General features: G+C 47.4%; 1 protein-coding gene and 2 non-coding genes across 3 annotated transcripts; all 3 read right to left on the reverse strand.

Moving 5' to 3' along the window:
- Positions 1-6,960: 6,960 nt before the first annotated feature.
- Positions 6,961-10,509, reverse strand: RPLP1 (ribosomal protein lateral stalk subunit P1). Its single transcript, XM_072151128.1, has 4 exons — positions 10,294-10,509; positions 8,835-8,909; positions 7,750-7,861; positions 6,961-7,085 (listed from the first exon to the last, which is right to left on the reverse strand). Exons 1-4 carry the CDS (start codon positions 10,363-10,365, stop codon positions 7,003-7,005), a joined length of 342 nt encoding a protein of 113 aa, XP_072007229.1. The 5' UTR covers positions 10,366-10,509; the 3' UTR covers positions 6,961-7,002.
- Positions 7,221-7,377, reverse strand: LOC140134478 (small nucleolar RNA SNORA62/SNORA6 family). Its single transcript, XR_011856304.1, has one exon. It is a non-coding gene; the product is annotated as a small nucleolar RNA SNORA62/SNORA6 family (small nucleolar RNA).
- LOC140134480 (small nucleolar RNA SNORA62/SNORA6 family) lies at positions 9,172-9,328 on the reverse strand. Its single transcript, XR_011856306.1, has one exon. It is a non-coding gene; the product is annotated as a small nucleolar RNA SNORA62/SNORA6 family (small nucleolar RNA).
- Positions 10,510-15,852: the final 5,343 nt, after the last annotated feature.

The following is a 15,852-nucleotide window of genomic DNA, read 5'->3' on the forward strand; positions in this document are numbered from 1 at the left end:
TCCTCTATACACTGCACCGCTCAGGAGGAGAGCCGAGGCGTCCTCTATACACTGCACCGCGCAGGAGGAGAGCCGAGGCGTCCTCTATACACTGCGCCGCGCAGGAGGAGAGCCGAGGCGTCCTCTATACAATGCGCCGCGCAGGAGGAGGAGAGCTGAGGCGTCCTCTATACACTGCGCCGCTCAGGAGGAGAGCCGAGGCGTCCTCTATACACTGCGCCGCGCAGGAGGAGAGCCGAGGCGTCCTCTATACACTGCGCCGCGCAGGAGGAGAGCCGAGGCGTCCTCTATACACTGCGGCGCGCAGGAGGAGAGCCGAGGCGTCCTCTATACAATGCGCCGCGCAGGAGGAGGAGAGCCGAGGCGTCCTCTATACACTGCGCCGCTCAGGAGGAGAGCCGAGGCGTCCTCTATACACTGCGCCGCTCAGGAGGAGAGCCGAGGCGTCCTCTATACACTGCGCCGCGCAGGAGGAGAGCCGAGGCGTCCTCTATACACTGCGCCGCGCAGGAGGAGAGCCGAGGCGTCCTCTATACAATGCGCCGCGCAGGAGGAGGAGAGCCGAGGCGTCCTCTATACACTGCGCCGCTCAGGAGGAGAGCCGAGGCGTCCTCTATACACTGCGCCGCGCAGGAGGAGGAGAGCCGAGGCGTCCTCTATACACTGCACCCCACAGGAGGAGAGCCGAGGCGTCCTCTATACACTGCGCCGCGCAGGAGGAGGAGAGCCGAGGCGTCCTCTATACACTGCGCCGCGCAGGAGGAGGAGAGCCGAGGCGTCCTCTATACACTGCGCCGCGCAGGAGGAGGAGAGCCGAGGCGTCCTCTATACACTGCGCCGCGCAGGAGGAGGAGAGCCGAGGCGTCCTCTATACACTGCGCCGCACAGGAGGAGAGCCGAGGCGTCCTCTATACACTGCACCGCACAGGAGGAGAGCCGAGGCGTCCTCTATACACTGCACCGCACAGGAGGAGAGCCGAGGCGTCCTCTATACCCTGCACCGCACAGGAGGAGGAGAGCCGAGGCGTCCTCTATACCCTGCACCGCGCAGGAGGAGAGCCGAGGCGTCCTCTATACACTGCACCGCTCAGGAGGAGAGCCGAGGCGTCCTCTATACACTGCACCGCTCAGGAGGAGAGCCGAGGCGTCCTCTATACACTGCGCCGCGCAGGAGGAGAGCCGAGGCGTCCTCTATACACTGCGCCGCTCAGGAGGAGAGCCGAGGCGTCCTCTATACACTGCGCCGCTCAGGAGGAGAGCCGAGGCGTCCTCTATACACTGCGCCGCGCAGGAGGAGGAGAGCCGAGGCGTCCTCTATACACTGCGCCGCGCAGGAGGAGGAGAGCCGAGGCGTCCTCTATACACTGCGCCGCGCAGGAGGAGGAGAGCCGAGGCGTCCTCTATACACTGCGCCGCGCAGGAGGAGGAGAGCCGAGGCGTCCTCTATACACTGCGCCGCGCAGGAGGAGGAGAGCCGGGGGCATCCTCTATACACTATGCCGCACAGGAGGGGAGCCGGGGCGTCCTCTATAGACTGCACCCCGCAGGAGGGGAGCCGAGGCGTCCTCTATACACTGCACCGCGCAGGAGGAGAGCCGAGGCGTCCTCTATACACTGCACCCCACAGGAGGAGAGCCGAGGCGTCCTCTATACACTGCACCCCACAGGAGGAGAGCCGAGGCGTCCTCTATACACTGCACCACGCAGGAGGAGAGCCGAGGCATCCTCTATACACTGCACCGCACAGGAGGAGAGCCGAGGCATCCTCTATACACTGCACCGCACAGGAGGAGAGCCGAGGCGTCCTCTATACACTGCACCCCACAGGAGGAGAGCCGAGGCGTCCTCTATACACTGCACCATGCAGGAGGAGAGTTGATATCTCCACACCTCCTCTATATACTATGCCGCACAGGAGAGCCAAAACATCCTCTATACATTGGGTAGGGAATGTATTCCTTTAAATTTTTCACTCTTTTTCATTGCAGCCATTTGGTAAGATCAAAAAAAAAAATTTGGGGGCTCATTAATGTACAATCTGCACTCATCTTCAGAAAAAAAAACAAAATGTGGATAATTTATTAAAGAAAAACTGAATTTACAAAAAGTATTCAGCCCCTTTCCTGTGACACTCATATTCAACACACATGATCTCCATTTCCTTCTGATCCTCCTTGAGATGGTTCTACTTGGAGTCCAGATGTGCTTAATGAAACTGATTGGACTTGATTAGGAAAGGCGCACACGTGTCTATATAAGACCTTACAACTCACGGTGCATGTCAGAGCACATGAGAATCATGAGGTCTGAGGAACTGCCCAAGGAGCTCAAACAGAATTGTGGCAAGGCACAGATCTGGGCAAGGTTACAAAATAATTTCCGTATCGATCAAGGTTCTTAAGAGCACAGTGGCCTCCATAATCCTTAAATGGAAGAAGTTTGAAAGGACAACAACTTCCTCGCCCTGGTCGTCCAGCCAAACTAAGCAATTGTGGGAGAAGAGCCTTGGTGAGAGGTAAAGAAGACCCTAAGATCCCTCTGTCTGAGCCCTAGAGATGCAGGAGGGAGATGGGAGTCACCTATCACTGCAGTCTCCAGCAGTCAGGGCTTTATGTCTGCAGACGGAAGCCTTTCCTCAGTGCAAGACATATGAAAGCCGCATACAGTGTCCAGAACACATGGAGGATCCGGACTATGAGGAATAAGATTCTCTGCTCTGATGAGACGAAGATTGGCCTTTATGGTGATAATTCTAAGCGGTGAAGAAAACCAGGTGCCAAATCCAATCCCAGCAGTGACACATGGGGGGCAGCATCAGGATATGGGGGGGACAGGACCACTGGGGTAATGGAAGAAAAGATGAAAGTACAGCGAGATCCTGGATGAAATGCTCTTCAAGATGCTCTGGACCTCAGACTGGGCGGAACCTTTCAACAAGGCAATGACCCTGAGCCCACAGCTAAAATACCACAGCAGAGGCTTCAGAACATCTCTGTGACCATTCCTGACCGGCCCAGCCAGAGCCCAAATGGAGCATCTCTGGAGAGACTGGAAAATGGCCTCCACCAACGTTCTCCATCCAACCTGAAGGACCTGGAGAGGATCTTCATGTAAGAGGCAAAGGATCCCCAAATCCAGGGGGAGGAACTTGTAGTATAGTGGTGGCGTACCTATGGCACTGATGCCAGAGGCGGCACTCGGAGCCCTTTCTGTGGGCACCTGTGCCATCGCCCCAGCATGAAGTTCACCAGACAGGACTCAAAGAATCTTCCTACAGAATGTTCCTACAATGAGAGATGAATTTGCCCTCCTCCTTTCAACTGCGTTGGTGTCTTTAGGAGGCTGAAGGAGGCTTTTGGTTGAAGTTTGGGCACTCAGGCTCTAAAAGGTTCGCCATCACTGGTGTAGCATCTTCCCAAGAAGCCTCCTGGCTGCACCAGCTCCAAAACTTCTACTCAACACTGAGCAAAGGGGCCGAATACTCATCACCGGGAGCAGATACTTATCAGCGGGGGCCGAGTACTTAGAAAATGTAAAGGTGTCTGATTACTTTCCGGGCCCCTGTACATTCTGCTGCTCGGGTCACATCCTCCATTTACTTAGGGATTTTTAAAAAAACTGAGTTTAACTTGTGGAATTCAACTTCTTTAATGTAAAGGGTTTATCGGAGATCAGCGTCCTCCCTCCTGTACAGGCAGTTCTCACAGATTTATTGTATAAAACCTTTAAGACTTTCCGGTGCAGATGAAGTTTACATGGACGGTCGCTGCCGCTGGGGGATGGGCTGGAGGAGGTTTCTATTATTCTATTGGTCAGTTATTTCGGGTGAGATCTTCCATTTACATTTTACTCTTCCTTTAAGACATTAGAACTGACGGTTTTCTAAGCAATAGCGCCACCTCCAGGGCAATAACGTGTACTACACCACGACTAGGAGCAGGCAAAGTAAGAAATAGGTTTAGATTCTTATATAAAACAAGGATTTTGCAGATTTTACCCCAACACAAACGAAGAAACGTCTCCTAATGGCTAAAGAATTTATCTGCAGCAGTTTTTAGCACATGTGTATCTAGACTGGACAATCCCTTTAATTATCAGCTCAGCAGTGATTTTCCCGCCACATCTGATCAGGGGAACTCGTTCTGTAAAGTCTAAACCACAAAACTACACAGCACTGTGCACTGTATGGTGGCGGCACCTGGTACTGCAGCCCAGACCCAACCTTAAAAACAATTAGTCCTCGGCAACAATGAGTTAGACTGACTAAAAAAAACAAGCAAAGGGGAAGACAACACACAATGTAACCCCAAGGCAAATTGTAAAAAAAAAAATCGTGTAAAATCGCCATATACTGGAGTACATTAGTATTGCAGTATGTGGTAGGAACAGACTGTCTAGGGTTAAAGGAATTCAGCCATGAAAGAAAGTTCTGAAATTATAACCCTCGTAATGTTTACAGAATATAGATCATTTTTAACCCCTTACTTTACAATGTTACTTAGTGATGGTCAGTGTAATATTCCAGAGTGTAAGCAGGAACTTCATGATCCCTCTAGTGCTATGAGATGTTGTGTGCTGACAATGTGCTTAGATTATCAGGGTCCAGGGTTTATCTACAATTATTAAATTGTATTTAATTAAAATTATTTCATTTATTAAACTTCTGAATGTTCTGCTAGTATCTGATACATAGAAAGATGAGACAGATGAGAGATGATGAGATCCATGAGATGGATATAACAATGACAATCAGCTCTGCTATATACACCTCCCTTCCTCCTATATGATCTTATCTGTAGTTTTTAAAATGTCTCTACACATTGCTGCTTGTGGGCAGGAAGTGCCTGTGTCTGAGCTGGTCTTGTAATGCAGGGGAAGGGGCAGAGAGCACCTCAGTGTGCAAACAAGAGAAGCTATTCAGGAGAAGAATCTGACCATAGTCAGAAGATTTACAGTTGGATCCAGGGACAACCAATATTGCATACAGCACCTAAGATTACTGACAAAGATCAGTCACTGCTGCAGCCACTGGACCCGGCGCCTGGACAGACGTTTTCAATCCAAGAATTCTGGGTGATGTTTGGCCATTGGGGGACGGCTGGAAATCTTCCTCCCACTTGGGCGTCCTCATATTTTGTAGGAATCTTCTTCTACCCTTCAGGTGGCTCCATCTTCCAGGTTTCCTTTACCTTTTTCAGAATTCTGTAGACACCAAAGACCGAGCCCTACAAAGGTCCCTTCTTCGAGGGTTTATGATCTCTGGAAAGTCTTTTTTCATCCTTCTCAAGAACTTTCTCCAATTCTGAGCCAAAGATAAATCCTCCTGGAAAGTGAGAAGAGCCACTCGTGCCGCACTGAGAAACAAAGAATAGGCCAGAACATCGGTACCAACAAGACCCCCTGGATGTGAGGGGCACAAGGCGGCTCCTCAGCCATGACACAAGAATTGAGAAGGGGAACGTGAGCACAAGTGTCCGGCCTGGATATACAGCCTTAGCTGCCCAGGCTCCCACCTGTAGGAACCTTCCTCCGACACTCGGCTGCAGAAACTTGTGGCGTGGTGAGAAGACGAGCCAGTATGGGTGCTGTAAGAGGGCAACAGCCACCACCTCCTCTGTGATAGCACAATGACCTCCTGCAGCCACAAATATCCATATCTGCTCAGAGGCTCCACCAGCACATACACCAGGTGTATAGGTGACAGACCTAATGGAGGAATTAAAAGCATTTCTCATTATAGAAACATTGCCATTTGGAGAGGACCAATCACCCTGTAAATTCAGCTCTAGGAGAGGTTACTAAAGTAAGCAGCTCCAAGTACCAAAACAAAATGCAGCGGTGTTACACAGAGGTTTCCAATAACACCAACACTGCTGCGCTGTACAGGGCAAATACCAGACCACTCAATGCTGGCGATCTGAGGCGCTGCCTCTTCCCAGGAACAACCCCTCCATAGGTCAGGGGTGACGGCCGCGTGTCCTAATCCCACCCCCTCATGAATACGTTGTACTGCTTAGAGCGGTCCGGTGTACACCGCAGCCGTGTTAGTTAATGTTAGAGGTTTCAATAACACTGATGTTACACTCCTAGCGCTGTTTTTCAGGGTGACAGGTCCTCTTCAGGCCACACTGCAGGCTTGGAAACATCCAGCCATTGCAGCTCTACTGAGGGATTCTGGGAAATCTTAAGCCAGGTCTGGGAGGAAATCCCTCAGAACCACCGCTGCCTCATGAGGAGTATGCCGAGGTGCTGCAGGGAGGTCATCTAGGACTGTGGAAGCCAAAACCAATGGCCCCTCATCAGGAATAGCAGGAAGGTCTGAGGTTACATAGCGCCCAGCAGTTATAGGGAGGTCAGAGGTCACACTACTCGGCCCCTTTCTGGTCTTCTGGCATTTCCACTGAAGAGGACATTCCCAGGTTTTGAGGATCATTCCACATCCAAACCTTGGAGATATCACAATTTTCCTATTTGATTCTTGTTCTCAGCAGCTTCCACTAATCATTTACACTGAGATATCTAGATATACGATTTTACTGTGCTCTTTATTTTTGAGGAGGTGTTACTGCTTTCCAAGAAGCCCAAAATAACAGGTTCTATTTGTTTCTTTTAGATATGTTTCAACTTGTTGATTTTAGTATTTTTCTTCATTTAGGCCCCTGGTACATGAACCACGAGGAGTCTGCTCATATAGCGCTGTATGTGATATGGGAAATTTTCCATGTGCCACCCCCCTCCATCTGTAATGTCAGAATTGTAGGCATCACATTAAGGGGTTAATGAGACAGGACTTCCTGTAGGCCACATGGCAAACAGATCTGACATCAAACCAAGAAGGTCAAGCTCCCTGGAGCATTGTGACAGAAGCACCAGGGTTTCCCTACCATGACCTGTGACCTCCCCATATTGCAGTACGACCCCCACCACCCCCAGCATTACATAAAGTGACGAGCCACTGACTTAGATGGATTCTCTTTATTACAAGTCCTCATACAAAAAGGTTTAGTCAAAAAGACCGAAGCCCATGTCATCATCCGACTCCTCAGACTCTTCCTTCTTCTCTTCCTCCTTTTTCTTCTCTTCGGCTGCAAAAAAGAAAAAGTATTATTCCAGGATCTGAGGAGACGCCATGACAACCATTTCCCGAAACTATCAATGTCAAAGCCCTCAAACTCCCGACCATAACCCCCACCACAAGTCTCACCCATTACAGTCACTACACATGTGGCAAGAATTACTATCAAACCCCAGTCATTGGAGGCCTCAGGGGCTCCTCATGGTGTTAGCGAAAAATCTGCCATGATTCTGTAGCACACTCCGACACCCCGAGCTCATCGACCAATGAGGCCTCAGCTCCGGGCTTTAACCGTGTGCAGGACAGTCACACTGAGTATTCTGAGACTTTAATGACCAATTCCTAGGAGAAAGGTGCATGACACTTCCCTGGTCTGATATTACATTGATGTTCAGCCCCATTCATGTAAGGCCGAGCTGTAATACCATGCACAACCACTATACAGCGATGCACTTGGGAGTAGTTCACTCAACTGTGGCGCTGCGGTCACTTGATACCCCACTGGGGTCCGTCACCCAGCACCAGATACTATCCTAAGTTCATCAATATTTAAAGCCCAGAATACTCCTTTCAAGTATAAAACCATCACACTTTGGCCTCTAGTGCCTGCAGTGTCAGCATGTGGCCTCTAGGGGCGCTGTATGCAACATTAGATACCAGACAAGATGCATTACCTGGGGCAGCGCCACCAGCAGCAGGAGCAGCACCAGCAGCTGCAGGAGCGGGGGCTCCACCGCCGGCACCAACGTTGCAGATCAGGCTGCCGATGTTAACACTGCTCAAAGCCTAAGAAGAGAGAAACCGTTATCCTCCGAACACCAACCATCACCAATATACCGTGTCCCGCCAAACTTAAAGGAGTTCTCCAGAGGTTGTTAAACATGGCTGCCTTCTCCCAAAAATACTGCACCTGCACATGGTTTGCGCAGGTTTTGCAGCTCAGCTTTATAGACATTGAGCCTAGGTGCAGTACCACACACTACCCCATAGGGAGGTGTGAAGGTTTTGGAAGAAAGCAGCCAGGTTTTTCAACTTCAGGTGAAACCTTAGAGTATGGGTTATAGATTTATGATTGTGTGAATTTAATTAGAACTGTCCAAATGCCATTAATAGACAGAACATTGTTTCCCCTGCATGAAATAGTGACCTCTCAGATCTATTCACACTGGGCTATGGACACTGTTTGAAGGTAAGTTCGGAAAAGCTCCATGTTGAACGTGTATATAGTGGCAGGTAGAGGCCTAAAATGCTGCTTGGAAATCCCCATCAGCCTCCTGGGAGCGCAGTATGTGCTCAGCAGAGGCCAGTAAGATACTACATGGCCTCCATTCACCTGGTGAAACCTCTGCAGATGAACTGTTCATACAAGGAGACTCTGCAGACATTGATGGCAGCAAATCACTGCCCACTCCCCACTATTCTGGAGAATATTACGAGTCCTTCCTCCCCGCTGTGCACCTGCAGTCCACCCCACCCCCCCCAGTCCCTGCAGGTCCCATCCACAGACTGACACCAAACTGCTGATCATTTCTTGTCTTATCACTTCTCTTTCCCATTTAGCCCTAATATTGTTCTGTCCTCTCTGCAACACTGGGAATGACTCCCCTAAGGACAAAGGATCATCTTATCTGCATATAACAAAGCCACAAATTACTATTAAACCCAAATCACGAGTCCTGAGCTCAGCAACCAATGAGCTCTTAGCTTAAGACTAATATTGTGCAGCGCCACATATGGAGGAGACATTGCTGGGACGTACCTTGGCAAACAGACTGGGCCAGAAAGGCTCCACAGTGACACCAGCGGCTTTAATGAGAGCGAGGATCTTGTCTTCCTGTGGAGAGAGAAGAGACATCAGTCACATGTCACAATATAAGATTCCAACCCCCATCATCATCATACAGGACGTCATCACTTTCCCCATCATCTTCACACTCCAAACACTGAGCAGCCACAGCACATTCTACATAGTAACCAATTACCTCATCTACATACAGCAAGTCATTGCATGACTACCCCCATCATCCTCCTACAAGGACTCACAACCCCTGATGAACCTCCCCTACAGACAATCCCTCATCTTGAATCATGTTCACACGTGTGGCAAGAATTACTATCAAACCCCAGTCATTGGAGGCCTCAGGGGCTCCTCATGGTGTTAGCGAAAAATCTGCCATGATTCTGTAGCACACTCCGACACCCCGAGCTCATCGACCAATGAGGCCTCAGCTCTGGGCTTTAACCGTGTGCAGGACACATACATCAGGTCACAATGTTACCATTTATAATGACAGAATATTATAAAAACCGATCAGGAGCCCGGGAAAGCTGGGTGCCCTCCCACACTCAGCGCCACTTGTTATGGATAGAAGGGTAGCCTTCAGGGTCACATGACTACAGGTGTCAGCAAGTAAAAAGTTAAAAGCACAGCATGCTGGGAGATGTAATTCATATCAACACCAGGAGAATCCACAGCCCAGGGAGTCACTACAAGTCCCAGCATGTCCCACCTGCAGATCTGACAGCCCTGAGCCATGGGATGGAGAAACTAGACGCAAGTGTGACAAACCCTCAGCCACCCAGAGCCTGGACACAGCAAGGTAGATGCTACTGTGACAAAACCCATGCTGTGTGTGCACTGGGTCATCCTGGAGCCAGTTAAACCTTCAAATACCGGATATTAATTTGATCAGAATACCACAGTGACAAACCCTCAGCTGTGATTAAGTCATCCTGGATAAGCTTTACACAAACCCTCTAATAAAACAGATCAAAACAAAAGCTACTGAAACAAAACCTCAGCAGTGCCAAGTATTTCCAGGGACATGGAGATGACAGTTGCATCTAAAACAGTAAAGGTGCAACTGTGACAAACCCTCAGCTATAGCAAGTATGAGATCAGACTTGATGCAACAGTAACAAAACTTCTGCTCGTGAAAGGATCAGGCCGCACGGCAGTAATCATAAAGGAGGCAACCGTAACAACACCTCAGTTCTAAAGAAAAGCACAAGAGAAGCCTGAATGCAACTGTAACAACACCTCAGCTGTCAGAAACCTAAAGCACCGGGAAGCTGAAGCGGCTTTAGTGACAGCGCGGGGCTGCTGAGAGTTGTAGTCCTGTCAGGATTGGGCTTGTAGTCCGCTCCCGGTAACATCACTGACACCACGTGACCCGGGCCCTGTCACCCGCCGCCATGTTTCCCCCCCTCCTCCTCACCGTGATGGCGACTTCATCATCATGCAGGATGAGAGCAGAGTAAATACAGGCGAGTTCGGAGACGGAGGCCATAGCTGCGATGGATGGGCGCTGTTCCTGGGGTGGATGGTCGGGTTACAGGGTGCTAGCCGCCGGATGGACACCAGGCCTTAGCTTCAGCTGAAGAACCGAGCACCTTATACACCGCCGTCACTGAGGCAAAGAGGAAGGGGAGGAGCCGCGCGTGCGCTCTTAAAGGCCCGCGCGGGAGGCGGGAAAGACCAGAGCGACAGAAATATGTTTTTTTTTCTTTGTTCATAGTAACTTTATTGCCAGAACACACGCTTTTGTTGACATTTTTTTTGTTTTCGAAAACTTTATTTACAAAATATGATTTACCCGAACAACCCAGCTTTTTTGAAATACTTTATTGTCTTCTAAGATCTAATCCCGTCCTGCGTGATACAGTCTACTGAGCTGTGTATCTAATCCCATCCTGTGTGATACTGTCTGCTGAACTATGTATCTAATCCCATTTTGTGTGATACTGCCTGCTGAGTTCTGTATCTAATCCTATCCTGTGTGATACTGCCTGCTGAGCTGTGTATCTAATCCCACCATGTGTGATATTGTCTGCTGAGCTGTGTATCTAATCCTATCCTGTGTGATACAGTCTGCTGAGTTATGTATCTAATCCTCTCCTGTGTCATACTGTCTACTGAGCTGTGTATCTAATCCCATCATGTGTGATACTGTCTGCTGAGTTATGTATCTAATCCTATCCTGTGTGATACTGTCTGCTGAGCTGTGTATCTAATCCTATCCTGTGTGATACTGTCTGCTGAGCTGTGTATCTCATCCCATCCTATGTGATACAGTCTGCTGAGTTATGTATCTAATCCCATCATGTGTGTTATGGTTAGGTTGTGCAGCCTGTGACATGCAGGTCTCTCTGAAGGTTTGATTTTTTTTATTTTTTTCATTAACACCAGTTTCATTTGTCCCAATTCATATTCCAAAAACTTCATAATTTTTTTTATAGCGTTTCCAGCGTTCCTGTACTCCTGTGGCGGTCCTGTATCCTGAGGTCCTGCCACCCCGAGGTCCTGCCGTCCCTGTGTCTGGTTCCTGTGGTCCCTAGTCCGGTGATCCATCCCAGCGTTCTTGTGTCATCCTATGAACCAACGTTGCATTCCGGCTGTCATCCCAGGCTCGGACAGTTCCTGCTTGCTACCTTGGCTGCCACCGTGAACATACTACCAACCCTGGCGGTAATCCAGAGGGTCCACAGACCCTTTCACAGACTCGCTCAGCCGAACCGTGAGACATATCTACGTAGTTATCTTGGATCTGGTCCTGTATATTTGTAGTAGGACTAATTTTGACACAATATCTATTTCGTAGTCTTGGTTCTGGTCCTGTATCTTTGTAGTAGGACTGATTTTGGTACCGTATCTATGTAGTAATCTTGGTTCTGGTACTGTATCTTTGTAGTAGGGCTGGTTTTGGTACCGTATCTATGTAGTAATCCTGGTTCTGGTACTGTATCTTTGTAGTAGGGCTGGTTTTGGTACCGTATCTATGTAGTAATCTTGGTTCTGGTCCTGTATCTTTGTAGTAGGGCTGGTTTTGGTACCGTATCTATGTAGTAATCTTGGTTCTGGTCCTGTATCTTTGTAGTAGGACTGATTTTGTTACCATGTCTATGTAGTAATCTTGGATCTGGTCCTATTTATTTGTAGTAGGTCTAATTTTAGCACCATATCTATTTAGTAGTCTTGGTTCTGGTCCTGTATCTTTGTAGTATGACTGGTTTTGGTACCACATCTATGTAGTAATCTTGGATCTGGTCTTGTATCTTAGTAGTAGGGCTGGTTTTGGTACCTTTTCTATGTAGTAATCCTGGTTCTGGTACTGTATCTTTGTAGTAGGACTGGTTTTGGTACCTTTTCTATGTAGTAATCTTGGTTCTGGTCCTGTACCTTTGTAATAGAACTGGGTTTGGTACCATATCTATGTAGTAATCTTGGTTCTGGTACTGTATCTTTGTAGTAGGGCTGGTTTTGGTACCGTATCTATGTAGTAATCCTGGTTCTGGTACTGTATCTTTGTAGTAGGGCTGGTTTTGGTACTGTATCTATGTAGTAATCTTGGTTCTGGTACTGTATCTTTGTAGTAGGGCTGGTTTTGGTACCATATCTATGTAGTAATCTTGGTTCGGATGCCATATCTATGTAGTAGGATTGGTTCTGTTTCTTTCTCTGTGTAATATGTTTAGGTAAGTTATGTTTTCTATGCAGAAAGTTTTGTTATATCATCATTTTACTATATGAAAGATCATTGAAAAACACTAAACCACTGGAGAGGCCACAATTGTTACAGTCCATCCAGCCTACAACTTATACTACTACACCGCACACATAAGATGAGAAACTAATGTACATGGGGAAGGGGGGGAATGTTATTTGCCAGTCGGGTCCCCAAAGTTCCTGTTGGACCCTGCGTGGAATATGATGGACTTTAGTTGCTCGGGTATAATGTGCTCCTTGATGGAGTGGAAGGTAATAAAGATCATGGATGCTTAACCCTGACCCCATTACATCAATGATGGCTCATCTACTAGTGAGTATAAGGGGCACCCACTTTCACGCTCCTCTTCTTCTTCAGACTCCTGTCCCGTGTTATAGTGATGACATGTGCCTGCGCTGTCCCATAGAAGCCAGTGATGTTTGAAAGAGGAGGATCGCACCGAGCGCAGGCGCATGCAATCATTATAACACGGGACAGGAGTCTGAAGGAAGAGCACAGAAGTGGGCGTGTCCCTACAGAGGCTACTGGGGGCGTGGAAATAGCCTCTGCGCCCGGCCAGGCTACTCCACGCCCCAGTAGCCTCTGCAGCTAATTTACATATTACTTTTACAATGTTTTTGAAAGTTATATAAGGTTTTTAGATTAGTAAAATAAAGATTAGGGCTGATGTAGTTAGGAGGAATCTATCTGAGATCTACGTCTGATGGCAGATCTGCAGGCAGCGCGGTAGATCCCTTCAAATATCTTCCAAAGACAAATATTAAAGAGGGGTCAATGGCAAGAACTGAAGCCACTACTCCAATGTAATAACACAAATACACAATCAGCTAAAACTGTTACCCAAAAGTGGAGAAAGATAGGTACAAAACACCCGGCACAGGTCTGATAGTGTAAAGATATTGTAACAAATGTGACATATCAATGACAATATCATCTTAAATAATAAAAACAATGAGAACATAAGACAGTTTGTATACTCATTGGCTCTAATAGGAATGATGATGCGGTTAGTGTGAGTATACAGCAGAGTATACAGCAGCCCCGATGGCCACCTATGGGACATAAGATTTTATAATAAAACTTACATTCAGCTTTATGATCAAATGTCAAATCTCAGATTAAATGCTGATAAACTACGGAGAAGTTCAGCACATTATTACTCAGTCACTTGTGGTAACTTGGTAAATCACACTCCGTAGCCTTTGGGGGTCGGACACCATGTTGTGTTGCACCTGTGTGGAGTAGATGTGTAGTTGGTAGATCTGGCAATGGTTTTGCCACTGAAGAAGTTTGCTACTTCGAAACGCGTTGGGATATCATATCTTACTTGTACCACCATGTACCAAAAGGTCCACGGGATAAGGCTGAACTTGCTGATCACAAAAATGAGGGGTCTGTCTGACCCCTCCTCGCTCCATTAGATTAATGGAGCAGACGGCCGCGCATGATCGTTCTTCTCCATTAATCTCTATGGAGCTGATGGAGATCACCGAGCGCAGCGCTCGGCAATTTCCATCAGCTCCATAGAGATAAATGGAGCAGAACGGTCATACGCTGCAGTCTTCTCCATTAGTCTGACAGAGGTGATCTCTGCCAGGTGAATGGTGGACGCCTCTTGGAGGTCCCAGGTCCTCAGTCCACGGGGATCCTACATGTATGTAGTGTACAAATAAGTATCAGGGACCAAGAGTGCAATACTCGCTGTAGGTGATATTACTATAATTGTACATAATACAGTTGGGCACCCTTCCTGCACTCCTCTGTGCACTGTCGGCAGGAGGGATTCCTTATTCTCCAGAAGTAGGGTGGTGGGTTACCTCATTGCCTAAGCATTGTTACTACCTTTTCTTTACCTCTATTTATCTTTATATTCTATGTATGGGGTTTACTGGATCGCTGTTTTTCTACAGATGTTATCACACATGACATGTTATATCTGATGTACCGCAGCTAATGCTCCTTGTGTTGTGATGTTGTACCGTTTCCTTTCTGTGCCAATAAAGCGATTAAAAAAAAAAAGATGTATCAGGGACCGAATGTTGTGAGCAAAGCATCAATATGCTGCTATCACCCCAACCAGATATTCCACAACAGCCGGTATAACCTGGGGATCCCCTGTATATAGTGATATATGTACAGCTGGTATAACCTGGGGATCTCCTGTATATAATGATATATGTACAGCCGGTATAACCTGGGGATCTCCTGTATATAATGATATATGTACAGCTGGTATAACCTGGGCATCTCCTGTATATAATGATATATGTACAGCCGGTATAACCTGGGGATCCCCTGTATATAGTGATATATGTACAGCTGGTATAACCTGGGGATCTCCTGTATATAATGATATATGTACAGCCGGTATAACCTGGGGATCTCCTGTATATAATGATACATGTACAGCCGGTATAACCTGGGGATCTCCTGTATATAATGATATATGTACAGCTGGTATAACCTGGGGATCTCCTGTATATAATGATATATGTACAGCTGGTATAACCTGGGGATCTCCTGTATATAATGATATATGTACAGCCGGTATAACCTGGGGATCTCCTGTATATAATGATATATGTACAGCTGGTATAACCTGGGGATCTCCTGTATATAATGATATATGTACAGCCGGTATAACCTGGGGATCTCCTGTATATAATGATACATGTACAGCGCGAATACCCTGGGGATCTCCTGTATATAATGATATATGTACAGCCGGTATAACCTGGGGATCTCCTGTATATAATGATATATGTACAGCCGGTATAACCTGGGGATCTCCTGTATATAATGATACATGTACAGCCGGTATAACCTGGGCATCTCCTGTATATAATGATACATGTACAGCCGGTATAACCTGGGGATCTCCTATATATAATTATATATGTACAGCCGGTATAACCTGGGGATCTCCTGTATATAATGATATATGTACAGCTGCTATAACCTGGGGATCTCCTGTATATAATGATATATGTACAGCCGGTATAACCTGGGGATCTCCTATATATAATGATATATGTACAGCTGGTATATCCTGGAGATCTCCTGTATATAATGATATATGTACAGCCGGTATAACCTGGGGATCCCCTGTATATAGTGATATATGTACAGCTGGTATAACCTGGGGATCTCCTGTATATAATGATATATGTACAGCCGGTATAACCTGGGGATCTCCTGTATATAATGATATATGTACAGCCGGTATAACCTGGGGATCTCCTGTATATAATGATATATGTACAGCCGGTA

Source organism: Engystomops pustulosus, chromosome 5 (genome assembly GCF_040894005.1).
Source record: "Engystomops pustulosus chromosome 5, aEngPut4.maternal, whole genome shotgun sequence".
Lineage (NCBI taxonomy): Eukaryota > Metazoa > Chordata > Amphibia > Anura > Leptodactylidae > Engystomops > Engystomops pustulosus.